The 22933-nt window shown below is 44.5% G+C and overlaps 1 protein-coding gene across 1 annotated transcript; it reads left to right on the top strand.

Moving 5' to 3' along the window:
- Window positions 1–7140: 7140 nt before the first annotated feature.
- Window positions 7141–16750, top strand: LOC120836205. The gene is made up of 9 exons (XM_042290424.1): window positions 7141–7183; window positions 7339–7428; window positions 7518–7574; window positions 7670–7699; window positions 8143–8217; window positions 11444–11515; window positions 13724–13971; window positions 14710–14872; window positions 16524–16750. The coding sequence occupies exons 1-9, from the start codon at window positions 7141–7143 to the stop codon at window positions 16748–16750; spliced, it is 1005 nt and encodes a 334-aa protein (XP_042146358.1).
- Window positions 16751–22933: the final 6183 nt, after the last annotated feature.

Genomic DNA, 22933 nt, shown 5'->3' with positions numbered 1-22933 from the left:
GCCCTTAAGGCCCGCTTCACCGCTCATTCACACTGAAAGCGGATCCGCGTTCGCAAAGCGGTTGCGAACGCGGTTGTATAAAGATGCAGTACAATTGCACGCGCACTCAATGACATCAAGTGCGCGTGCAATTTCGCCCAGTGCGCGTGCAATTTTGCCCAGCAACTTTACGTCGCAACACCAGCAGCACGGACCTCCCGCATTCGCACGCAGCAGCCGAATTGCTACGACTTGCCATCATCATCAGGAAATTTTATTTTCCTTGCACTATTTAGACGCACAGTTACATGCTAAAAACATGTTTTTATATCTTTAAATTGCGTTAAAAATACAAACTCATCTTTCTGAAACAGTTCATTTCCAAAAGCGATCCATTTCAAACCAGAACCAAGTCTTCAGTTATCATTAAAAAAAAAGCAAATTGGGTTACGGGGATATTTATTCACCGCATTCGGTGGGAGTTAGTACCACGAGGGCGCCACAGTATTTGGTGCCCCAGTAGACTTCCGGTAGTGTATTTATTTCTTCAGTAACACACAGCGATCGGAAAATAAGATTTTTCTTCGGAGAGGTACCTGTAATAGGTTTGTAAGAACCTGCGCTTTGTAGAACGTAGTACAAATAACAAAAGGATGTCTGGCAAGAGGAAAAGAAGAGGAAAAACCAGAAGCGCGCGGGGGTCCGCCGATAGTGGGCGGCAGCGAGCTTGTTTGCAAACAAACATCGGTGAATACAGCCTGTAGTTGGTCAGCAATTTAAAGTTGCGACAAGTCACTTGCTGTAGATGAGCAATTTAGCCAGTGCTGTACACCACTAGCGTGGGGTCTTTAACGTGCACCACGCAGTAGTGATACACGACCGCACACTGGTACGATGGTCATCCAAATCGAAATGGGCAGGGGTGGGGCTCGAACCCAGGATATCTGGATTCTGCAGCGTGAGCTTTCGCTCCACGCGCGTCGAGCTGGGTGTGCGCTTTAGCCCACTCGTTACAGGGGCCGAACCCGATTTCAGCAATTCGTGTCGATCTAGGGAAAGCTATGAAACAACCCGCCAGCAACCCCGAAAGTGCTTGAAAAGTTGCCCCGTCTGAAGCGGGCCGAATGGGTAGTAATCCGTACAGTTGTCAGCCTAAATAAATATTAAGAATAAGTTAGCGCGAAGATGTGACTCTGTAATGCCCTACTTGGTCGCACTGTTCAGTGCTTGGTGCTCTGATCAGTGCTGATCAGTACACTTATCACCAGTAGAAAATGCTTGGTCGCTGCAGCATGAGTGCGGCCACCGAAAGCTTTGTATTTGCCATCTTGTGCCCACAGGAAGTCAGCCTTTTGAGCATTAGGCTAGATGGCATCCGTGCTGGAAAACACATTCTTGTTTGCCATCATTCGACAAAAATTTTTCTAAAACCCTGTGGTTACTATGTTGTCTTCAAGAGCATGTGGACAGTTTTACGAATGTGCATCATTGCAGGAAAAAGGCAGAACTCGTCAAATGCAAGTCTCATGACATGATCAGAGGACATGCCTTGGCACGCCGAAATGCTGCGTCCTTGCCTTCGCACGCTTGGACACTGATAAAAAGTAGACGTCGTGTGAATGTGTTAACCATTCGGGAAGGTTTTGAAGGTGTTTCGCTTTTTACATGTCTTTGCCGCATACATATCACTCGCAGATCTCTGGATAGTCCAGCAGTTCTGTTTGGTTGCACTATGAGTGGTTGCTATCATGCGCTATCGGCAGTGTTTAAAATGTACTCGTATGGATCCGAATTACTCATGTCACCTGAAAACAGAGCAGCACAGTTATGTATGGGTTACAAATCACATTGACGCTTTTGAGCTATGCTATCAGGGGTGCCGGAAGTGGGAGATCGGGGAATCGAGAAAGATAAATTTCTATTCCCTTCCACAGATTTGGTTGCTAGAAATGTCCCGGAGGCAAAGAACGATCTCCTCCGCCGCTGCGTTCTGTCGGCACAAAATCAACTAACTGCTGGCCCACGAGTGCTGCAAGTTACAAATACAGTCTTCAGAGTAAAGTAAAACGCTGCTTCAGAGGCACATAAATCTTCATACACGACAGACCTTCAGCATCATCTACACGATTTCGATGCTTGTTCAGTATGCCCAAGTGTGCAAGGGTGGAGATGCAGCACTTCAGCATTCCAAGGCATGTTCTTTGATCCCGCCGCAAGACATGCATTCAATGAGTTGTGACTTTTTTATGCCGTGCTATGTTTTCATAAAGATTTCTATGTGTTCTCAAAGGCACCTATAACCAAGTACACAAGGGAAAAAAAAATTCAGCGAATGATTGCTATTAAGCCGAAAACGTGTCTTTTAGCACACTGCCGCCCAGCCTCTTAAAGGGATACTACAACGAAATTTCGGCGCTTATTTCTTGGTCTATTCGTGTTCAAGGGAGCAGTATCACATCAGACGCACCAATCTCTTGTTGAAAAAGACACGAAAGGAATTTGAAAACGAGTTAAACGATTAGCAAAGTGCACCCGGTGGCTGCTGCTAACGCCTCCCCGAGAATATATTTTGTGTGTCCCAAAATGCCGCTATTGTTCCCCTACAAGATTATAGAAGATTAACCCGTCACTCAGAATTCGTATAAAAGCAGCCGCCTCCGTGGCTGGAACGTCTAGGACATCTCGATGTCAGCCTTGACGCAGCTTTGCTCGTCTCGAGACAAACTACGTCACGATTGCGGCGGAGGCCATGTGCTCTCCGCTGGCTACTCTCCGAGCACTTGCCAGAGTGGGCCGTTTATAACGAAAAACACAGCCATCAGGCTCAAAATGCAGACGTTTTATTGTCATTTACGGATATTGTGGATCATATTCAGCCTATTTGTGAACACGACGGGTATATTTCAAATTTCGTTGAAGTATCCCTTTAAAACGCTTTAACTGGTCAACATCCCGTTGGTACATGATGGCCGTCTGGTGGCTGCATTCGCGGAGTGGAGAAGCGTGATCTAACAATTGTCATAGAGATCAGTAAATTAATGCATTTTTTTTAATATCAAACAGCAAACTTAATTTAATCGTAAGTTACAAAAAAATATGAAACTCTTCTCTTTTTTTGGGTCAGTATGCACACCTTTTTGTGTGAATTTTTGAAAAAAACAAAAACATTTGTGACATTTTATTTAACAGGCATAAGTAAGAAAAGAAATCTGATTTTTCTCTCATTTTTTTTCCCCAATAAAATGCTCTGATTGCCGGCCCTCAGGAACTCTATCTCATTCTTAGTCGCTTTGTTAAACCCAAGGTACATTGTGCAGTATTTAAAAATAAATGGTGCGGCACACCACGAACTCGGTGTGCCACTTACACGGGCTCGCACTTGAGCCCGTGCATTGCGAGCGCTTGCCCGTGATCATAGACCAGTCATGCTCAAACCTTTGACGGAGTCGGACGTCTTTCATTATTGGCGGGTCTGCTGGGCCGCAGAAACCGTCCATCTTCAGTTCCACGCGAGTGAGCCCTCATCAACTTATTCCGTGTCCTCTTAGGCCCATCCTCCCTTTCTCAGCAGCACGGCCCTAATCTTGAATTATTACCCATTGCTAATCAGCTGTGGCTTTGCCTTGCAGTAACGAAAATGTTATATTCATTACAGAAAGGAAAACCGCCCTTTTTGTGCGGTTGAGTTTCTCGGGGATGACAGCGTGGCCGCTGTTCCGACGGCCTGGCTCAATGATGACAAGACGATGTGTTCCTGGCCAGGAAACGTGCCACCGGCATCAGTGATAAAACTGGCCCAATCTCAGGCCCCACCTGGGAATGAAGAGGAGTGGCCCCTCCACCCTGCGCGGGTGTTCTCCTATTGCAGTAAGTGGCGTTTGTATGAGTTCCTCGTGGCTTCAAGTTGTGAAATCTTTGCAGATACCTAGGGGCATTAGTCATTGATATGATCATGTAGTATATCTAAAGGTAAACAATGTTTAGATTTGGACTGAGAGTGTAGTTTGCATATACAGGGATGCCTCGTTAATATGGACACCTCCGTTCCTTCCTAAGCTTGTCCATAACGTAAGCTGGCCACATTAATAAGACAAAGGTTTATCTAGTATTTACCCAATTCGATCCCGAAAACTTTGTCTATATATATACACAAATTCAGCTCTGTTATGTCATGGTGCGGTGGTGGTGCGTCAGGCACACTTCCGGTCTGGGGCTGTGGGTGGAAGTCACCATGCGGGGCGTGCATGCCTGTGTTGTTTTAGAAGAAACCAGGCAAAAACTTGCCTTCTCGTCAAAATGCAGCAACTGAGGCTGTACCAAAACAGTTGCGAAAGGTTTGAAGATCAGTATTCATGAGTTTTCTGCCTGCTTGGTTCATCCTAAAACATAGACAGGGCTAGTGAAAAGGAAAACCAGATGGCGTTGGACCACGACTGCTTGTACAGAAAGCACTTTGAGTTGAATTCGCGGATACTTATGGCCATCGAATTCATTTGTTTTGTTCCAACATGAATGTGAAAAAACGGCCAAGTTGTTTGGATCACCCGCGGACTATGTTTAGTGTGTCTTCAAGTTCGGACGGCTGCCTGATCGTTCAAACCGTTGTCTGCTCTTCCAAACGTTCCTGCTCGTTCAAACGACAGCGGCCCGTAGCGAAAACATTGACCTGGTAATTGCAATATGGAGTAAGCGCAGGCCTTCAAAAGACCTTTAATTTTGAAGGTTGGTCAAGGTTAGCAGGCTCAGTGTAAACAGTAGATACAAGATGTTGATAATTGTTACTAGTTGCCATCACCGACTTGTTATGTCTCAGTCACTTGGACTGATTCTGCTTGCAATTTTTCGTATCAATGTCAACCATCTCCGCTACAGTTCATGCTTTTGCAGCTGGAGCGACGTAATGACTGAAAATAGCAAGCAGAATCTCATCCTGCGAATCAGGCTTTAGCGTCCATTCTGCGGCGTCTACGCGGAATGAATCGCCACATGCAGTGAAACAAGCCTAGTTAATTTTGCTTAGGCTGCTAAAGTAGTCTGACTTTGCCAGGAGGACATAGAAGCAAAAATTGCAACATAGAAAAGAGCACGGGGACACACATCGACGCCAAAAACGTAGCATTCCAATGGTTTGTTGACAGACGACGGCAAACTTGTATTGATCATATCATGTCGTATTGCACCTGAAACTGCGGTGGAAGAAATCGGAAGAACTTTCAGTAGAAGGAACAGACACAGAGAACGTCTAAATCAGAGAGAGCGTCTCAAACAGACACAGAGAACGTTCCTTCTACTGAAAGTTCTTCCGATTTCTTCCACCGCAGTCTCAGGTGCAATAAGACATGATTAGCTACCACCAGCTCGCCTGCACTCTCACCGTCTTTTCACTAATTGATCATATGACTGCTTTGAGTTAAAGCCAGAAGGGAACACCCACTTGTGCTTATTATTCCCGACGTGGCTGGAAGTGGCCGAATGGCCTGACGTGGCTGGTGTGTGAGCGCCAGCCACATCCGGCAGTAGGATGGGCTGACGACGATTCCTGCGAACGACTACGTCCCTGGTCTTACTGCCGGACGTAGACTGGAATCCTCGTCCAGCACCAGAGCCTTCACAGCCCGACAAACCCGCAGACACGATCAAAGATGACGTCTCAGACAGGTCAGACAACCAGAGAGCCATTCGGGAGTCACCAATAATCTTCCATTTATTGGTGCAACCATAAATATAGACAGATGAAACAAATCATATGACTTGTGATAACAGAAAGGAAAGAGTAGCTCGGAGCACTATCACAATGACATGAAAGATGCAGCACTTGATCTGTTTCAGTGCTCGATCTCACTGTGATGACTGCGAAATGCTAGTGCAGGGGCTTTGATTATTTTAGATGGTGTTGAGCTAGCCCATCGAACCTGACAGCAGCATCAGAAACTTGACTGGTAATGAAATGCGAGCTCTCTGGGAGTATGATTGCAATTGAAATTTCATAGTCAAAAATATGTATCATGTGGTGATAGAGCAGCGCTTTTACGTGCACGTTTTCCCTCACAGTTGCCATAGCACTGTCAGCAGCCAGTGTAGGAAACGAGCGTGAGCCTGGAGTATCTCTCTTCTTCAAAAAGCCGTAGTCTTGCACTGCACACGCACGAAAGGGAGCGTAGCACTTGCTAGGTTGCCATGTCTGTATTGAGTGACACACGTTTACATGTTCCCGGTTATAGGTCTTATGAAAACCCGTTAACACACAGATGCATTTGACTAGGACCGACTGAGACAAGACTGATTTTTAAGCTTCTTGCGAAGGCCTATGACCGGCAGTCCAGCAATGGCAGCCGGTCGTAGGCAGTTGCAAGAGGCTAAAAAACTGGTCGTGTCTCAGTCATTCGTAGTCAAATGCAGGTGCGTGAATGGGGCTTTACATACAATGGACAGATTTGAAGCTCCCAAGCAGCAGCTAAAGTTGCTTCGGCTGCTCCTAGTGCATGCCATTTCGAAGTTGCACTCGCCCTACAAATGAAAGTGTCACCTTATGCGGCGAAAACCTGAGTGAGAGGAGAAGACGAGGTTGGATGGGGATGTCAAAACGCTGAACTCTGGTTGGAATGATTGATGCGTAGGTCTAAAGCTAGCTATCTTTGTCTCAACTGCAGTCGTCGAACACATCAGAATGGGAATGCCAGCGTCTGGCATTGGGCTTTCAAATTCAAACCTGTTTGATGAGTGCAGTGGAGATAAAAACAGCTAGCTTTATTTCTACCACTAATCATTCCAACCAGAGTTCAGTGTTCCGCCGTCCCTGTGAGCTCTCGTATTATTCTCTCAGTCATTTTCTCAACACATAAACGCAAATACACTACTAAGTGCGTTAGTCATGGGTGTTTATTCTCTCGGCATTGCTGCTTTTTGAGCCATAGTTAATTTTGCTCTGTATAGATGTTTGTGGAATCGCGACAACTGATTGTGCAGCTGCACATGCTTTGCATTTCTTCTGACCATGACTGCATATGGGGCCTTTGCATCAAATTTCAGAGTGATGCAAGCAACAGTGCGCCTCTCATGCTAGCAGCAGACACCACTCTGTGCTGTACATAAAAAAAAAGTATTTGAAGCCTTTACAAATGCTGATCTTGAACGAGTGCTGCTATCAGGCATTGCCCCCAAATGCCGGTTTCCCGGCAGAACACTACAATAATATATCCTTTTGGTATTGTAAGCTGTGAAAGCAACCATATCTAGAAAATTGTAAATTGGTTTTAGTGATTTTTTGCTCTGTTATGGGTTGGCATTGCAGCATTGTAAACCAGGTTTTGCACGAGCTAAATAATTAGTGGGTCTGTATCAATTTGCTTTCTCTTAAAGAAACATACAAGAAGGCCGAAAGGAAGGCCACCGAGGGGCTCGAGAACTCGTGCTTGGAAAGCACGGATGTCGGGGAGCCCGATGATGGAGGTATGTTGATCATAGCAATTTAACATTTTCAGAAGAAGAAATGGTTCTTTGTTTAACCTAATTTTATTCTGATAATATGTCTGTTCTAGCCACTGGGAAAGACAACACGGTCGACGCTCCTGTGCGTCTCTCAGTGCCCATTCCACGTGAGTTAGCCTACAGTAAAGAAAAATATATTTAATCTATTTTTACCTTGCGAGAGACACTGACAATGTATTTACACTTGACATTGATTTTGCAGCTACTGGCCTGGGAGGTGCCTGTGCAAGGGGTAAGTGTTCTTGCTTTATTTCCACATGTTTTACACATGAGAATCTACACGTTATTCATGAAGGTTCAAACCTATCTAGAACTGTAAAAAGTGATTCCTCCATTTGACTTTAGAAAACAGCTAATTTGAATTGGGATTTTAAGATTTTGTTATTTGAAAGATGCTCGTGGATACAAAATTCCTCTTTTATGTGAATATAAGCAAACAATAATTTATGAAATTAAAGAGAGTTTGTTTTACAATCACGCCTAAACCTTTCTGATGTTCCATTTTGGCAGTATGGCAGCAAGGAAAAAAAAAGGGGGGGGGGGTTCATGCCTTTTGCATTGCATTGCATTCTAAACGAGTAGATAAAAGTTGTCTAAGATTTTAGAAAGAAAAGGGGCACCCTGGTTAAGCCATAATTGCCCATGTGGAAAGTAAATTGTGATACTTTGCTCCAGCCCCTCCCAAGCGCAGGGCCCCAGACCCTCCATCCAGTAAGGGGTGGTCCAAGGAAAGTCGGGCTCCTACATCTCGTAAGTTTCACAGTCGGCTCTTTCCAATGATTCACAGATAATCTAGACTGACATAGGAAAGTTGTATATTTAACCCGCTTGTTTGTATTTCTAGAGATATCACATACAAGGTTATCAGCTATTTTTTAAATGTTCAACAAACTGTGGCTAGCATTAATCTGCTTCGCTCACTGATCTCTACGATAATTGCTGGTTTGCGCTTCCCCGCTATTCGAATGCGGCCACCGGTTGGCCATCGTGCCACAGGTAATCAACCTTTTGGAGCGCAGCGAGGCTGGGCGGTAGCGTGCTGAAGATATGTTTCTGCTCGTTCGTTATCATTTGCCGGAGAAGTTTTTTAAAACCTGGTGTAACAGGTGACAATTACCTTTAAGAACGCGTGGAAAGTTTTACGAAAGCACAGCACTGCAGGAAAAAGGCACAACTCGTCAAGTGCAAGTCTTGTCGGTGTCGCAACGTGATCAAAGCTTCCTTGGCACGCCGATGTGCTGCATCTCTGTGCCTTCGCATCCTTAGATGCCGGTCAAGCTAACAGCTTGGTGCTACTCAAAGATCAGACTTCACCGCCAGGCAAGGCGGTTTATAGAGCACAGCGCAGGCCTAATCATAAGATCCAGTAACATTCATACTGTAATTTTCATGGGTCAGTAAAGAGTCTAACCCGGAAAATTTTTTTATGTGCTTCATTATATAACAAGCATAAAGTGTTGCGTTCATTGGAACTGCTGAATGCCTCAAATAGCACACTTTATTTTGTTTAATAAAATAATTACATATATACTTACTGCAAACTGCTCTATCGTAACCTCATGCGATTACTCATGAATTCCACCACCTCGGTAAGTGCCCACAAGAAAGCCTCCCTTCAACCACCGCAGCCGCCCCCCCTCGTCCGTCGCCACTGCATCAGACTTATCTGGACCACGAACGCCGCAATTTACAAATGCCGTCGAGACCGGTTATAACGAAGTCAACGGGAATCGAAAATCACTTCGCTATATCCGCTATTTCGTTAAAACTGACTTTGGTTAACGAAGTGTGAAAGGGAATGGGAAATCGAGATTGCTTTGATGTAGCCGCTATTTTGTTATAACCGGTCTCGACACTACAGTCACCACAGTAAAGTAAAACGCTGCTCCAGAGGCACGTAGATTTTCACGCACGTTGCACATGCAAAACACATCAACACGGCGTCGACTCTTGATCGCTATCCGCGTGTGTGAAGGCACAGAGATGCAGCAGTTTGGCATACCAAGGAAATTTCGATCATGCCGCTAAACCGGCTAGACTTGCTTTCAAGGAGTTGTGCTTTTCTCCTGTGGTGCTGGACTTTTGTACAAATTTGCTCATGTTCTCGAAGGCCAACGAAGGTCACCATTTACGCCAGGTTTTAAACAACCTCTACGACGAATGACAATAAGTAAGCAGAAAACGTGTCTTCAGCACGCTGCCGCCCACCCTAGCTGCGCTCTGAAAGGTAGATTTTTTGTGGCAAGGTGACTGTGCGGTGGCCGCATTTGTGCTACAGCAACCAAGCGGGGATGCGCGATCCAGCAAATTGTCAGAGATCAGTGGCTTCACTCTTGAGCTGCTATACCTCTTTCATTCTGCATGTAAGGTTCTTGTAACAATTGTAACTGTTGGAATTAATGATTTGATGAGCATAAATGAGACAGCTGAGATGTTTCCCCTTGTCCACCGTCTGATACAGCCAGTGTTATTAGTTTAAAGGGATGGTGAACCGAAATTTGGATTTCAGAAAAAACAATGCAGGAAATGTAGGCGGGACGCTACAATCCCTACACCACTACTCGTAAGGCGATATCTCGAATGGATGGCCGTATTTTTGGAAAAAGAGGTCCAGATTGAACTAGGCCGACGCGGCGCGTGACATCACTATACCGAGTTTCCTCCTCTCTCCGCTTCGCTACCTCAAGGCTGTGAGGCAGAGAAGACGCGAGGCCGTTCCCCCTCCTTCTGGGAGAAACATGACGACATCATCTCTGTCAAATGCGCCTCCTTTTCTTGAAAAATTTGGTCATCCGTTCAAGATATCGCTGTATGAGTGGTGTTTTGGTGTTTGTAGCATCCCATTGCACACTTTTACCGCGTGTTTTGTGGAATCAAAATTTCGGTTCAGCATCCCTTTAAAGGGGTACTGCAGCAAAATGCCTAGAGTCTATTTTATGGTTTAAATACCAAGCACATTTTGGCCACACCACAAAGATGCCAATTTTTAGTTTCAAATGACACCAAAGGACTTTTTAAAACGAAAAAAAAATATTACCAGATTACACCTGGTGGAGGCTTCCGAATGTTAAGTAAAACTTCACATAAAAGCAGTGCCACTCCCTAGAGGTATTGTGCTAAGTTCTGAGCGTGCATAGACTGTTAAACTTGGCGGAACTGAACTTCCCTTCTCTCCCTTGGCGGAACCGAACTTCCCTTCTCTCCCGTGCCTATTCAACTTCTGCGGGAAGCGGGCCTCTTGAACCGCCAGATTGTAACATGTTGACACTACCAAGTGGCACAGTTCACAACCACACCAGCCTCCTTGTAGCCTTGCCCGCGAAGTTAAACTTTAGATCACGAGCGCGCTGTAGGTGCTGGATTTCTTTAAGAAGCATAGTGCTCTCCGACGGCTGCTCTCGATGGAATTGGCTGTTTGGAGTGCTTGCTGGAATTGGCTGTTTGGAACGAAAAATATAACCATCTGTTAAAAATACTAATGTGTGATTGTCATTAGCTGACTTCAGTGATTACATTTAACTTCTTTCTTAACGTGAGAAGTATATTTTAATTTTCATTTCAGCATCCCTTTAAAAAAGGCTGTCTATACCGGCATTTGTGATGACACGTTTCACATGCACATTTTTTTGGCAGACTGCAGAAAATTTGCTGTCGCCTCCAATCTGCTGCCTCCGGTCATTCATAAAATTTTTTGCTTGCCTCGAAAACCGTTTATAAAAGAAGTCACCAAGCTTAAGCTTTGGACACCTTATGCTCATTTTGGAAGTGGAGCTGACAAACATACTTTGCCTCCCAAAAAGGTGTGCATTTGAAGCGTATCTGTCAGATTTCTTGACATTGACTGCCCTTGAGATGTTGGGCAGAGAGGGACGCTGGCTGTGACAAAATGGCTGATATGTAGTTGCTGAAAAGTGTGAATGACTTGTGTGACGAGTTGAAAGACCTTAATCTGAGACTAAAACATACTTTACCACAGCCCTGGCAGAGCAGCAAGCCCCCAGAAGGCGGAATTTGGAGGCAGCTGAGGTGGTTGAGGCTACCATGTCCCGTAAGCATACCAGATGTTTCATTACGATCACTGCTTAATATTGACCTGACCAAGTTTATAAGACTGGCACAATCACATCTGTACATTTCATTTTTCCAATGCCCTTAGTATGGCATTAAATGCCCATACTCTCGATATAGTTCGACCACCAAAACAAAACCTGCCTATCACTCGTAATGCTCTGTTTTACATTTCACGAATGAGATGTTTGATTACCTGCTAAGAACAACATGTTTGACATCATTACATGAACCGGTCATTGCTGATATCTACATAATCTCACTTCAACATGAATTGCAAGTCCCCTTGCTTTAGAAATAGGCCTTGGCTGCATGAATCCTTGTGCAGCAGAAGCACCTTTGAAACCTTAACGTGAGTGGCAAGCCTTCTTGCTTTAGAAAATGTGCCTTGGCTGTATGAATCCTCGTGCAGCAGGGGCACCTTTGAAACCTATCTGTTCATACTTCTAGCTTTGCATGAGACCAGTTCTGCTTTTTGAACATTGATGCTTGTCATGATGGCAGTTGCACTGTGGCACCGACAGGTGGCAGCGGCGGGGGTCTTGTTAAATAAACGTTTTGAGGCCCAAGTCAGGCACTCGGTGCTTACACCAAAACAGGAGTGTTGGACATGCCTCGACGTGGCCTTGCCATAAGTCTGCAGTTATGGCAATACTCCGTATACAAATGATCATACTCCAGAATCACAAATTGAAGACCTCTCATGCTCCTAAGCAAAAAATAAACGAAATCGTTATGAAAGTGCAAGTATTGCCAACCTGAGCAAAGCGTACATGAAAGCATCCTAGTTGCGACATGTCATTTCATCAACTCTGAGATAAAATAGTTTTCCATATATCCAACGGTTGCGACCTCTTTATCAGTGGCATTGATATCAGTATCTTAAGGAACCCCAACGTCCGTCGGTATCAGTGCCTTGAGGGACCCCAAAGCAGACTTTGTACAGATGATGCCAGCAATCGCTTACATCAGTAAAAAATGTCGGTCACTGTGCAAGTAAGCACACACATTGGGCAGCAGGTGGCACCATTTAGCCGGCAGTAGTGGCGGCGGAGAAAGACCTGCGCCCTTAACCCCTCCGCCACTCTGGGCTAGGTGGGGCAACCTGGTGCCCATAGCTTGGGTTGATTTGCATGTTCAAGCCAGCTTTTTTATTTTTATTATCAGTGACAGCTGTTTTATTTTTATTATTCAAATATCTAAAAAAACTAGTGCCTGATTAAGAAAAGTGACTAATGTTTAGCTTGTTTTAAGAAGCTTACCTATTGTGTTGAAATCTTGTGGAGTGATGAGGCTGTTTCCTATGCTCTATTTCACCTTACACAAGACAGTAGTAGATGCTATACCATAATCACCAGTCCGGTGCCACAACGTATCACGAGGCTGCGCACCTTCAGTGACGCTGTGCCCCTTCCGAAGGTCTTGTGACGAGAGGTGAACTTAACATTTTGCCACCCTAGGCCTTCAACAGTGCTGCCCTCAAACCTCACCTCCCCCCCAAACCCTGCTTTCCATGGTCACTGGCCAAGGGGAGTGGTTGGGGGGTGGGGGGGGGGGGGGGGGGGGGGAGTAGCTAAATTTGGGGATATCATTTTCAAATATAGCTATACTCGTTTTCACCTCAAGAAAAAAATGAACCTTTGCACATTACTCATACGCTGCAAGTAGTAGTTCTCATACGATTTCGTTGTCAGAGGAGGCAGCAATGCTTTTGGCATTTGAAATGTGTTCGGCTCCATAAGATAATATATATTTGATGTAAAATGTGCCTGCATGTATCTTAATTCTCTACATAAAGGGGGAAATTAGTAATGATCCGCTAGGAGCCGGACTTTTTTTTTACTGTGGTCCTTGAGGTGATAACGGGTACAGATTTGGAGCTGGAATTTCTAAAGTAGCTAAATTTGAAGCTACAATCACGTCTATGATTTGTAGGTTTCTGGTCTCTCGAAAGGTGGAACAAAGTATAATTTATTGCTTGGACGTAAACAATATGTGCGACTAAAGTTCCACTGGCAGGACGGCCTACATTTGCTGCCATCAATTGCATAAGGCTTGGAAATATTTTTTTGAGCTATAATTTTTTATCATTGTTTTTTTTTCTTTTTAGTCTTAGGTGAAGTGTTGTTTTCAGCACGCTTCCTTCGTAGATCTCTGACCACAAGAATTTTCTTTGCCTCTATTTTAGCCTTCCAGTCGGAGCTTCTGAAGGTGGTGCTGGATGTGCGGCACGAGGTGCACCTTCTCCGCCAGGACACGGCGCAGGTCCTGGCAAACCAGGAACAGCTGGCAGTGCGCATCGCTCAGCTTGAGCGTGCGAACTGCCCGCCTGATGCCCCAGTGCCGCCAGCGGTTTTTATTTTACCGCTGGCGACAATGGAAGATTTTGAGGCAGCAGAGAGGCGCCTCATTAACCCTGTTGATCAGGCTGTCCTGGTGAATATCAAACTTTTTTTCACTATATGTTAGTGCCTTGTGGCGCAATCGGTTTGAGAAATGGAGCGACGGCATATGTTCAGCTGCTTCGTATCTAAACTTGACCAAAATGTTAGCTTAACCATTATCTCTATTTAGTCACAGACAGCCACTTATTAAGGCAGCATTACGATTGAAGATATGGCCTTATTTTTTTCACACCTCTACATAGTTTTGAGTGAAGAACAGGGGCATATAGAATGATTAAGGGCAATCAGTGCTCGCTGGAAAGTATAAAATGAAGGGAAGAAGGCAACAAGAACATCAAGAACAGCAGGGAGCAATTACCTGATCTATTAATTACTTTCAGTAAAAGTCTGGATCGATCTTCAGTATGATGATAATGCAATAATTGCAGAGGTGGAAGCTAGCTGGACAATCACAGTAGTAACTCTGGAGAAAAGGTATGGCGACAAAAGACAAACACAAATCTCCAAATGCCGCTAGGTGTGTTTCGAGATATGTGTTTGTCCTTTTTTTCCCTTGCTCCCCTTCTTCAGGGTTTATTTTCATTAGATCTTCCGTACTCTCTTTTATATAATAGTGTAGTAAATACTGTCAACAGAGTTAATGCAATTTCACATTACCTTTTCACTTAGGTGAGATGGATGCCATACCATAGTCAGTTTTCATCTTACTCATATTAAATGAACTGTGATCCTTAAAGTGCAATATTTTTTTTTTATTTTATTCGTGTAGAAGGAGCAGCTCTCCGGCTTGGGTGGCACCACAATCGCGGAGGCTGTGCGGCGCACCCTGGAGCGGCTCCTGCGGAAGCAGGTGCAGATGCACTTCAGCATCTGCGGCCGCAGGGGCAACAAGCGGCCGTTCAGGGGCACGCAGCTCTGTGCCGTGGCCGTTGGTAAGGTGTTTTCATTCCACACCTTCATTGCTAATTAAAAATGGTGGGAACTTTTCTCTTTTAATTCGTCAGCTGCCAAGAATCTGAAGAATTACTGGATCAGTTTTAAGCAAAATTTGTGGTTTGTAAACGTGCGCGTAAAGTGGCAAGAGTATTTTCATATAATTCCTGAATAAGTGTTTATAAAGCAAGCACTTTCTTTATCATCGTGGTTAGTCATTTCCCCTGATTTTCTAATCAAGTCGAGGCTTTTCCCTTCTGGCTAGTGATCTTAGGCGGTGAGCTGATGTTTCAAGTAATGCACCATGTTAGTGGTATTGCTATGGAATCTGGATTATGAAAAACTTAATCTTTCAGGGACTCTAAACAAATTGCACTGAGTTGAAAATTAATACTTAAGATTGAAAGAATAAAACGCAAAGGACAAACACAGGACAATTACGAAAGAATGTGGTTGTCCTGTGCTTGTCCTTTACATTTTATTCTTTGAATTTTAAGTATTGTTTGTATATGCGGTAGAGCCTCATTCATACATTCCCAGCTAAAAATTATTTCGGCTGTTACAGTCGGGAACTGCAGTCCTGTCGAACTCTCATGGGGTTACCTGTTTTAATTCTGTTTCTTATGTTTGCCTTTTCAACTGTTACACCTCTTTTTCATTTTTCCTCTTCATCTCATTGTCCAGCACGCATGCTCTCTTCTGTCGTTCACAGCGGCTTAGTTCCCCTGGTCGCACAAATTTAATTTCACATGGAGCTCAGAGTTCATAATCATGCACTGCCCATGGTGCGCGTGCATGAAGCTTCATTGCTTTGCAGTGGCTGGTGAGAGCAGCGTCTGGGTTCTCTCAAACGGGGAATACATTAGCTTATTCTTAGGTTAGTCAGCAGATTAATATTGGTGTTGAAATAACATTCAGCACTGCTGTCAATGCCTAAAGCTGGCTCTGAATTGTGTGTGAGCAGGAAAAAGTGGGGTCATATGCAGTGATGTTAATATAGGGTTGCGTGGCCCGCCATGACACCCCCCCCCCCCCCCCCCCGAGCGCTGCACCTAAGGTGGTGCCCCCCCCCCCCCACCTTTCCACTTGCGAGTTGTGAATGCGAAAGCATGCAAGCCACTCGTCTCGTGCACTCCCCCCCCCTCCCCCCACCCTTCCCTCTTGTGACACCACTGGTCATGTGCAAAGTCGGTGCTTTTCACTGAGTTGGTGCTGTGATGTATGTGTGAACAGGCCTTTGTAGACGAACACATGGCTTTGATGCCACGCCACCGCAGTGACGCTGTTGTCAAAATGGCGCGTGCACAAACGCCTCACCTCACAGGAAGCTCATTTCCGCGCATGCACAGTGCCTACATTTAATGTGGCCAAATGCAGGCTTGTTTAAAACAGCGCATTGGTCTATAGGTCGAGCTTGTTTGGTTATGATTACAGATCAACTCCTACTGGTAAAGAACAGTTTCCAGCAAATGGTTAACCTGTTTAGAATAAATATGCTAATTCTTTCTCGGCAGCCCTAAACTCGACTTGGAATAAATTACTGCACGAGAGTTTCCCCCTGTTTCTATGGGCCCCTAATGCATTTTGTGACTTGCTTTGTGGGGTGCATAACATTCGCTGCTGCTGTTTTTTTGTTTTCTTTTTCTCCAGCTCTAATCCGGAGCCGAGTGGGAGGCAACGTGGCCGACGTGGAGCGTGCCATTGGGGACTACTTGTCTGGGGCCCCGGATCGCGAGGGAGGCAGGGCTGAGAGGATGGCCAAGAAGATTCGAGACGCGGCCATCCTCTCAGCCCAATTCGTCACTGTCCTGCCCAGCAGCCTGCCAGAGGGCTACTTTGACGTCCACGCTGACATCCTGAACAGCTCACAGACGTGATGTCAAGCATGACAAAAACGAAAATTGAAAATAAAGAAATAAAAGAAAAAACATTGTTCTGAGTCTTCTTTCTCGTGCATTCCATCCACAAACTTGTAGCGAAATTGAAATAGCAGACTTTAAATTGTTTTGTTCTGTTGCGATTTAGCAACTCATGAGGACATTGCGAAAAATCGAATTGAACTACGTAATTGCAAATGGGTTTTGTCCACTATCATATTTCTTGATGCAAAGACTCATGTAATGCAAGCTTATCAAAGGGTACAAATCGGGCCTCCCAGGATGCTTGCAAGGTTTGCTCACAGCTAAATGAAATGGGTCCTTGGCAATGGACCGTGTTTATACTAAGCTCGTTCAATTTACCTGCACCTTTTGCACTGGTGCAGAAAAGTGTAGGGCAGTGCTTCTGGTGTGTGTATTGAGATACCACTGAAAGCACCACCCTGCACTTTTATGCACCGGTGCAGGTAAATCGACCGAGCTTTACTGTACAGCTGAGATTGGCTGACGACTGAACTGCCACCCTGGCCCGAGCTACATTTTCACCGTATTGTCAAGCTTGGCTGACTGCTGAAATGCCATCGTGGCCCAGGTTGCATTTACTCCGTTTGGCCAAGCTTGGCCGACCGCTGAACTGCCACTCTGGCCCAGTCCGTATTTACACAGTTTTGCCAAGCTTGACTGACCACTGAACTGCCAGCATGGCCCAGGCTGCGTTCAGACCGTTTTGCCAAGCTTGGCTGACCACTGAATTGCCAGCCTGGGCCTGGCTGTAGAGACGCCATAGAGCCAAGCTTGGCTAGACAAGGAACCCCCACTGAACTGCCAGGGTGGCTAGCCAGGCTGGGGATAGCTTGCCCCTTCGAGCAAAATGGTGCTTGGGCCGGGGAGACTTTCCCCGGCTGCCCAAGCAGGCTCAAGCTTGAACCAGGGAATTGTGCTGCTTGGGTATAGACCCATCTCGAAATACGGCCCTCTGTTGGCAGCTGTGGAATCCCTGCACAATAACGCACTAAAACCGCAACGTCACGGTGCACCCAATGTGTTCGGTTGGAGTAGAAAAAAAAACACCCATAGACAAAGGTGATGAGCGCAGTGACGTTGCACTTTCGACGCTGTTTGATTGGCCCGTTGGCTCCTAGCGTTGGCCGCTAGGAGCTATGTTATGGAATGATCTTGACGTTCCACGATGTCAGCTGTTCCGCAATTGTGCAGGGGTTCCGACCTCCTAATAATCGGCACGTGAATTTTGAAAGCAGTCTACAAAAAGTGCCTAAAAAGTTCGAAGTGCTCGCAAAAATTTCAAAACCGAACTAACTGAAGGTTGGGCTTCGAGCAAATATTCTTCGCGATAGCTACTAAAACTACCTTGAAGCATAATTTTTGTTTTCTTTTACCTGGGCACTTCCAAGCTTAAATGCTCACCCTTCCGGTGGAAACCCAAGGTATTCCGAACACGCCACAAACTATTCTGTGCAGGTTTTCAAAAAGTACTAAAAGTCTTCACCCGCTTTATCCCAACGTTTTGCGGCGTCGAAATATCCTCCTCGTGTTTGGAACGCATAAAAAAAACTTAACTGCTTCAGGATGACGGAGCACCCGCGCCACTACGCTTCCACTCCTCATTATTGTGTCTATACTTCCGAGCATGTTGCTAATCGACGGCGTAATAGGGGGTTGTAACTTTGAATTCGTACAAGGCGAGGTTACTCTTTGCGATTGCTAACTTAGGATATAGTGGCGTAACTAAATGTCTAGGTCCGCCTTAAGGTGCGTGTATTTTTCTCCATAAGAAAGTGCACCTTTGGCCAGCTTGTTCCCTCCCAGTTTAAAAACGCTCCTGCGTGAGTACACGTTAAATAACAACTTCTGTTTCTTGTCATGATACAGGGTAAAACTACAATAAAAATCAGGCCAGTTACCTCAACAAAATTTGTTAAAGCGTCTTGAATTCTTCATTTCTGGTTGCGTTTACCGATAACGTTTTTTGTTTTTTTTTTAAACTTTAGAATTTTATGTTAAGTTATTGAACCGCTTAGATCCTTTCATTACACTGCGACTAAAAATGTTCTCCTCTGAATTACGCAAAAAAGCGCATTGTGGTTCGAGTCAAATGACTGCTTTTGATCAGTGTTACTGTTGCAAATCCTCGGATAGGTATATTATTAAAAAGGGCCACCCACAGTTTAGGTAAGAGTGATCATCGTATCGCTCGACGATTGTGTAATCATTAAAAGGTAATGACCATCAAAAATTCTAAGTTTGAGGTCACACTTGACTGACCAAATTGACAATCTACAACAACGATGCAAGACGCCATTGTACGGCAGGTCAAAGTACTTCAGTTTGGACCTCCATGCAACAAAGTTTACTTTGATTACATTTGACTTCGCAACCGTTTCCCCACACGCTGCTTGTATTATTTTCTGGGATCGTGTGCTATCGACATAGGGTACTTCACTAAATGGCACAAGCCCAAAAATAATATTGATTCATCCTAGAAGGAACACACGATGTGGCAATGCGCTTCAGAAGCTCGTAATCTCACGGAATAGGAGACACGGAGCAGAGACGTCGAAGCGGCCATAACGTTGTGCTTGCAAGTTAGTGTAACAGATATTTATTTAGTGTCAAGAGCCTAAGTTGTGGTTAAAGCAACACATCGGCTTACAGAAACATTAAGATGTTGAAGGTGTTAAATACGCTTCACGAAAGCCCACTGGTATTGCATAATTATAATGCAATTAGATTCAAAGGTGCAAGCGAGCTGTACAAGAATGATGAAAATAATCCCTGGAGAAGGAGAATAAGAGGGACAATAGACAAACACAAATCAATAAGAGGGACAATATACAAACACAAATCTCAAGCTCAATTACAACGAAGATAACTATATTAGTAAACGAATATACAATACAATAGATGATACTTTTCTTTAATTTATTCAAACCTCTTTTTCAATGTCTAGTTTGACAATCTAAACATAAAGTTGCGTTTAATTTCCAAAAAAAAAAATAGAACAAACAAGGAAATTAATATTTTCTACTGTATGATTGCGGACGTAGTCACGTTTTTGAGGGACAGCTTAATGCATCTCATGAAAAGAAATATGCTTAATAGATCACCCCTGTTGTTTTTTTTCTTCAGTATTTTTAGTGTGTCCCAATCGCCGAAAAACTACACTTACAAAAACCCTGACGCTAAGCCCCCTACCCCAACTTTGTTCTAAGGCAGCACACATGATTCACGAAAAATCTTGAAAATATACTAGCAAAAAACTTACTTGATGACAGACGTTTCGCGAAATTTGCTAATTAAAAAAAATAGCTGATGAAACCACTATTTCTGGTTGTCTTTGAATGGCGACAGCATTCGTCATGAGACTCACAACGCAGATTCCTGTGAAGACGATGACGCAAATTTTGAGTGCACAGTTTATTTTATGAATTGTTTACGACGCAATAAATGACGTTAACGCGACTGCAGTGCGCCACTTTGAAATTAAGAAATTGCTTGGTCTCTCTGGAATCGTTCTATCTCCTCTTTGTAATTGTTCAAGCTGCTTCCCCACCATCATTGCAGCTTCATGTGTGTATTGTCCTTCCTCTAGCGCAATTGTTTAATGTTCAAGCTCTTTCACCACCATTACTGACCAAGTACCAACTGGCTCAGCTCAAACTGATAATCGCTTCGCAGCTTGGGCGCACATTTCAATGTGTGCGTACTAAACCCGCGCCATGTATGCGTGACGCGGGTTTATCTGTTTGATAAGACGGCGTCAAAGACGACGTCTAGGACGACTTCTGGGACAACATCGAGGACGACGTCAAAAACGACGTCTATAATCAATAATCTATATTAATCTTTCATCTTTATTCATACCTCGAAGGTTGGGACACCAAAAAATACCGTTGTCTGGGACCTTCGCCCTGTGGTGCCGCACTAGGACGACCTCAAGGGCGATCTCACGGACGACTTCTAGGACGACCTTAAGAACGACGTCTAGGACTGCGTTGAGAATGAGTTCCTGGAAGATGATGTCAAAGACGTCGTCTAGAACGACCCTTGGGGCGATCACAGGACAATCTCTAGGACGACCTCAAGAACGGAGTCCAGGACGATGTGGAGGACTCATTCAAACATAACGTTTTGGATGACCTCTCTGACTGCGTCAAGGACGACGTCTGCGTACGAGTGGCGCATGCGCATGCGGACGTCGTGCGTATGCAGCAAATGGCCAAATGGCCAAATGGCGTATCAAGAAAACCAGATGAAGTGGCTATTGCATTAAAACAATCAATCAAGCACTGTTTACAAACAAATCAGTCCAGGCGTGCTAAACTACAGTTCAGCCAGGGCTCGCTCGCAATTGCTGCCAATCATAAAGTACGCGTGCATAACTCACAAACACAGCAATGAACGCTCCCGATATGCCTTAATAGAAAGGTGTATAGACTTTTTTTATCTCAATGATTACAATACCGGTAGAAAGAAGGTGCTGACACACGCACGCCATAAGATGGCTTCAATTTGGTTGGTTTTGGTTTCAGCAGTCTCGCAGCTGTATTGGCGTGTTAGGTAGTTTTCGCTTAGTTCTGTGATATAAATGTATCCCTTGTGCACAGAACCGATGATACAATGGTAATGGGCAACCTTGAGAACTATGACGAAGTTACGAGCCTAAATTCGGGACGTTCTTACTAACCTTCCTCTGATCACATTCTTCGTTCGGTCAGTTTCGGCGGCGAAAGTATTGAAACGATGCCGGAGGAGGACTACGCATAGCTACGACCGTACTGGACAAGCCCGCTGATCCTAGTTTCCATTTACAAAAAAAACTATTCAACGAAGTCCGTAATGGTTGGGGGCGCAGTGGAGAAGCAGGCCGACGATTTGACTAACAATGTGCTGAATCGAAGAGAACAGAGGTACTCGAAAGTTTACTGCAGACCGTTCTGTTTTCGAGGACGCCAACGTTTTGTGAAAATTGCCGACCAGAAAACCCCGGTGTAATGACGCATGAAATGCAAGAAAGAAGCGATATTGTCTCCATTGGTTTATTTAAAGAAAGAAAGTACTCGAAAGATGTTTTGATAATCCATTCTAGGCGGAGTAGAAAAGTTTTTCATTTATCAGCCCTGCTAAAGTACTCAATAGCAGCATTTTACAATGTTGACTTTAGGAAACTATCTGTTATATGGCCATTTCCTTAGAACGTACTGAAAATATGACATGAAACAAACCCGTCAACTGAAGTATGACGCCTATCTTGTGTATAATTTGCAGAATAAAATTAAATGCCACAAGAGAAATGGCCTCCAGAAAGCTTCGCTCAAGTCAAATGTTAGGTACCAATTCATGTATTTGTGTAGACAAATATTTATTTGTTTGAACACATACGCTTCTTACTTTCAGCGGCGTCAAAAGTAAATCCGCCGGCGACAACGCTGCACTCGAGTGATTTCTATGCAGGCGGCTTCTCTTCCGCCTCACATATTACGTACTTCAGGCGCTTTTGTCAGGCAGTCACAAACTGTCTTTGACACGTTTTCCACTCCGGGGAGCGAACCCTGTGTGTCTAAATAAATTACATGAGGCCGAACGCCATGTATAGTTTCTTTAAGTTCATAAATAAACAGATGAAGCAAGTGTTTATAAAACAAAAAATGATTTCCCCATATAATCAAAAGCAACTGTTCTGGATTTGTTATGAAGGCAGAGCACGATGCTTTCAAGTAACGCACAGAGTGCCTACTTGCGTTGGCCATATGTGCCTTCTTCTTAAAATCATAAATGTGTGATCATAAATATACGTTGCGCATCTTATTGCGCCACAATACTAGGCCACTATCACATAAAAAAACATTTCCTCTCATATATAATCGGCCTATCAACCCTCGTTTGTGTCAGACATTTACATACTCAATGTGCGCCAGTGCTACCGCTGATTCCTTTCCTTACATGTATCCGGTACTTAAGTCATCCACGTAATAATGGCATGCAATCAGATAGTAAAAAAAATATCAGATGACGCTTCACAAAGCAAGAAAAAAAGCGCGGTAAAACACGAGGAAGAAAAAAAAAAACGAATGCTACGACTTCGCCAAGGCAGGGAGGAGACAGCTTATGGCGGCCGCGTCACGTGATACCATGATGGCAGCGCCCATGCGACGGAGGGTAAAA

This window comes from Ixodes scapularis, unplaced genomic scaffold (genome assembly GCF_016920785.2).
Source record: "Ixodes scapularis isolate PalLabHiFi unplaced genomic scaffold, ASM1692078v2 PGA_scaffold1__304_contigs__length_218370807, whole genome shotgun sequence".
In the NCBI taxonomy this organism is placed as follows: Eukaryota; Metazoa; Arthropoda; class Arachnida; order Ixodida; family Ixodidae; genus Ixodes; species Ixodes scapularis.
This window is presented reverse-complemented; position numbering and strand designations above follow the sequence as displayed.

Coding starts and splice junctions, on each gene's coding strand:
- LOC120836205 (XM_042290424.1), top strand. CDS start 7,141: ATGCCGGTTTCCCGGCAGAACACTACAATAATATATCCTTTTG. Junction 7,184..7,338: donor TACAATAATATATCCTTTTG/GTATTGTAAGCT, acceptor TTTCTCTTAAAG/AAACATACAAGAAGGCCGAA. Junction 7,700..8,142: donor GGGAGGTGCCTGTGCAAGGG/GTAAGTGTTCTT, acceptor ACTTTGCTCCAG/CCCCTCCCAAGCGCAGGGCC.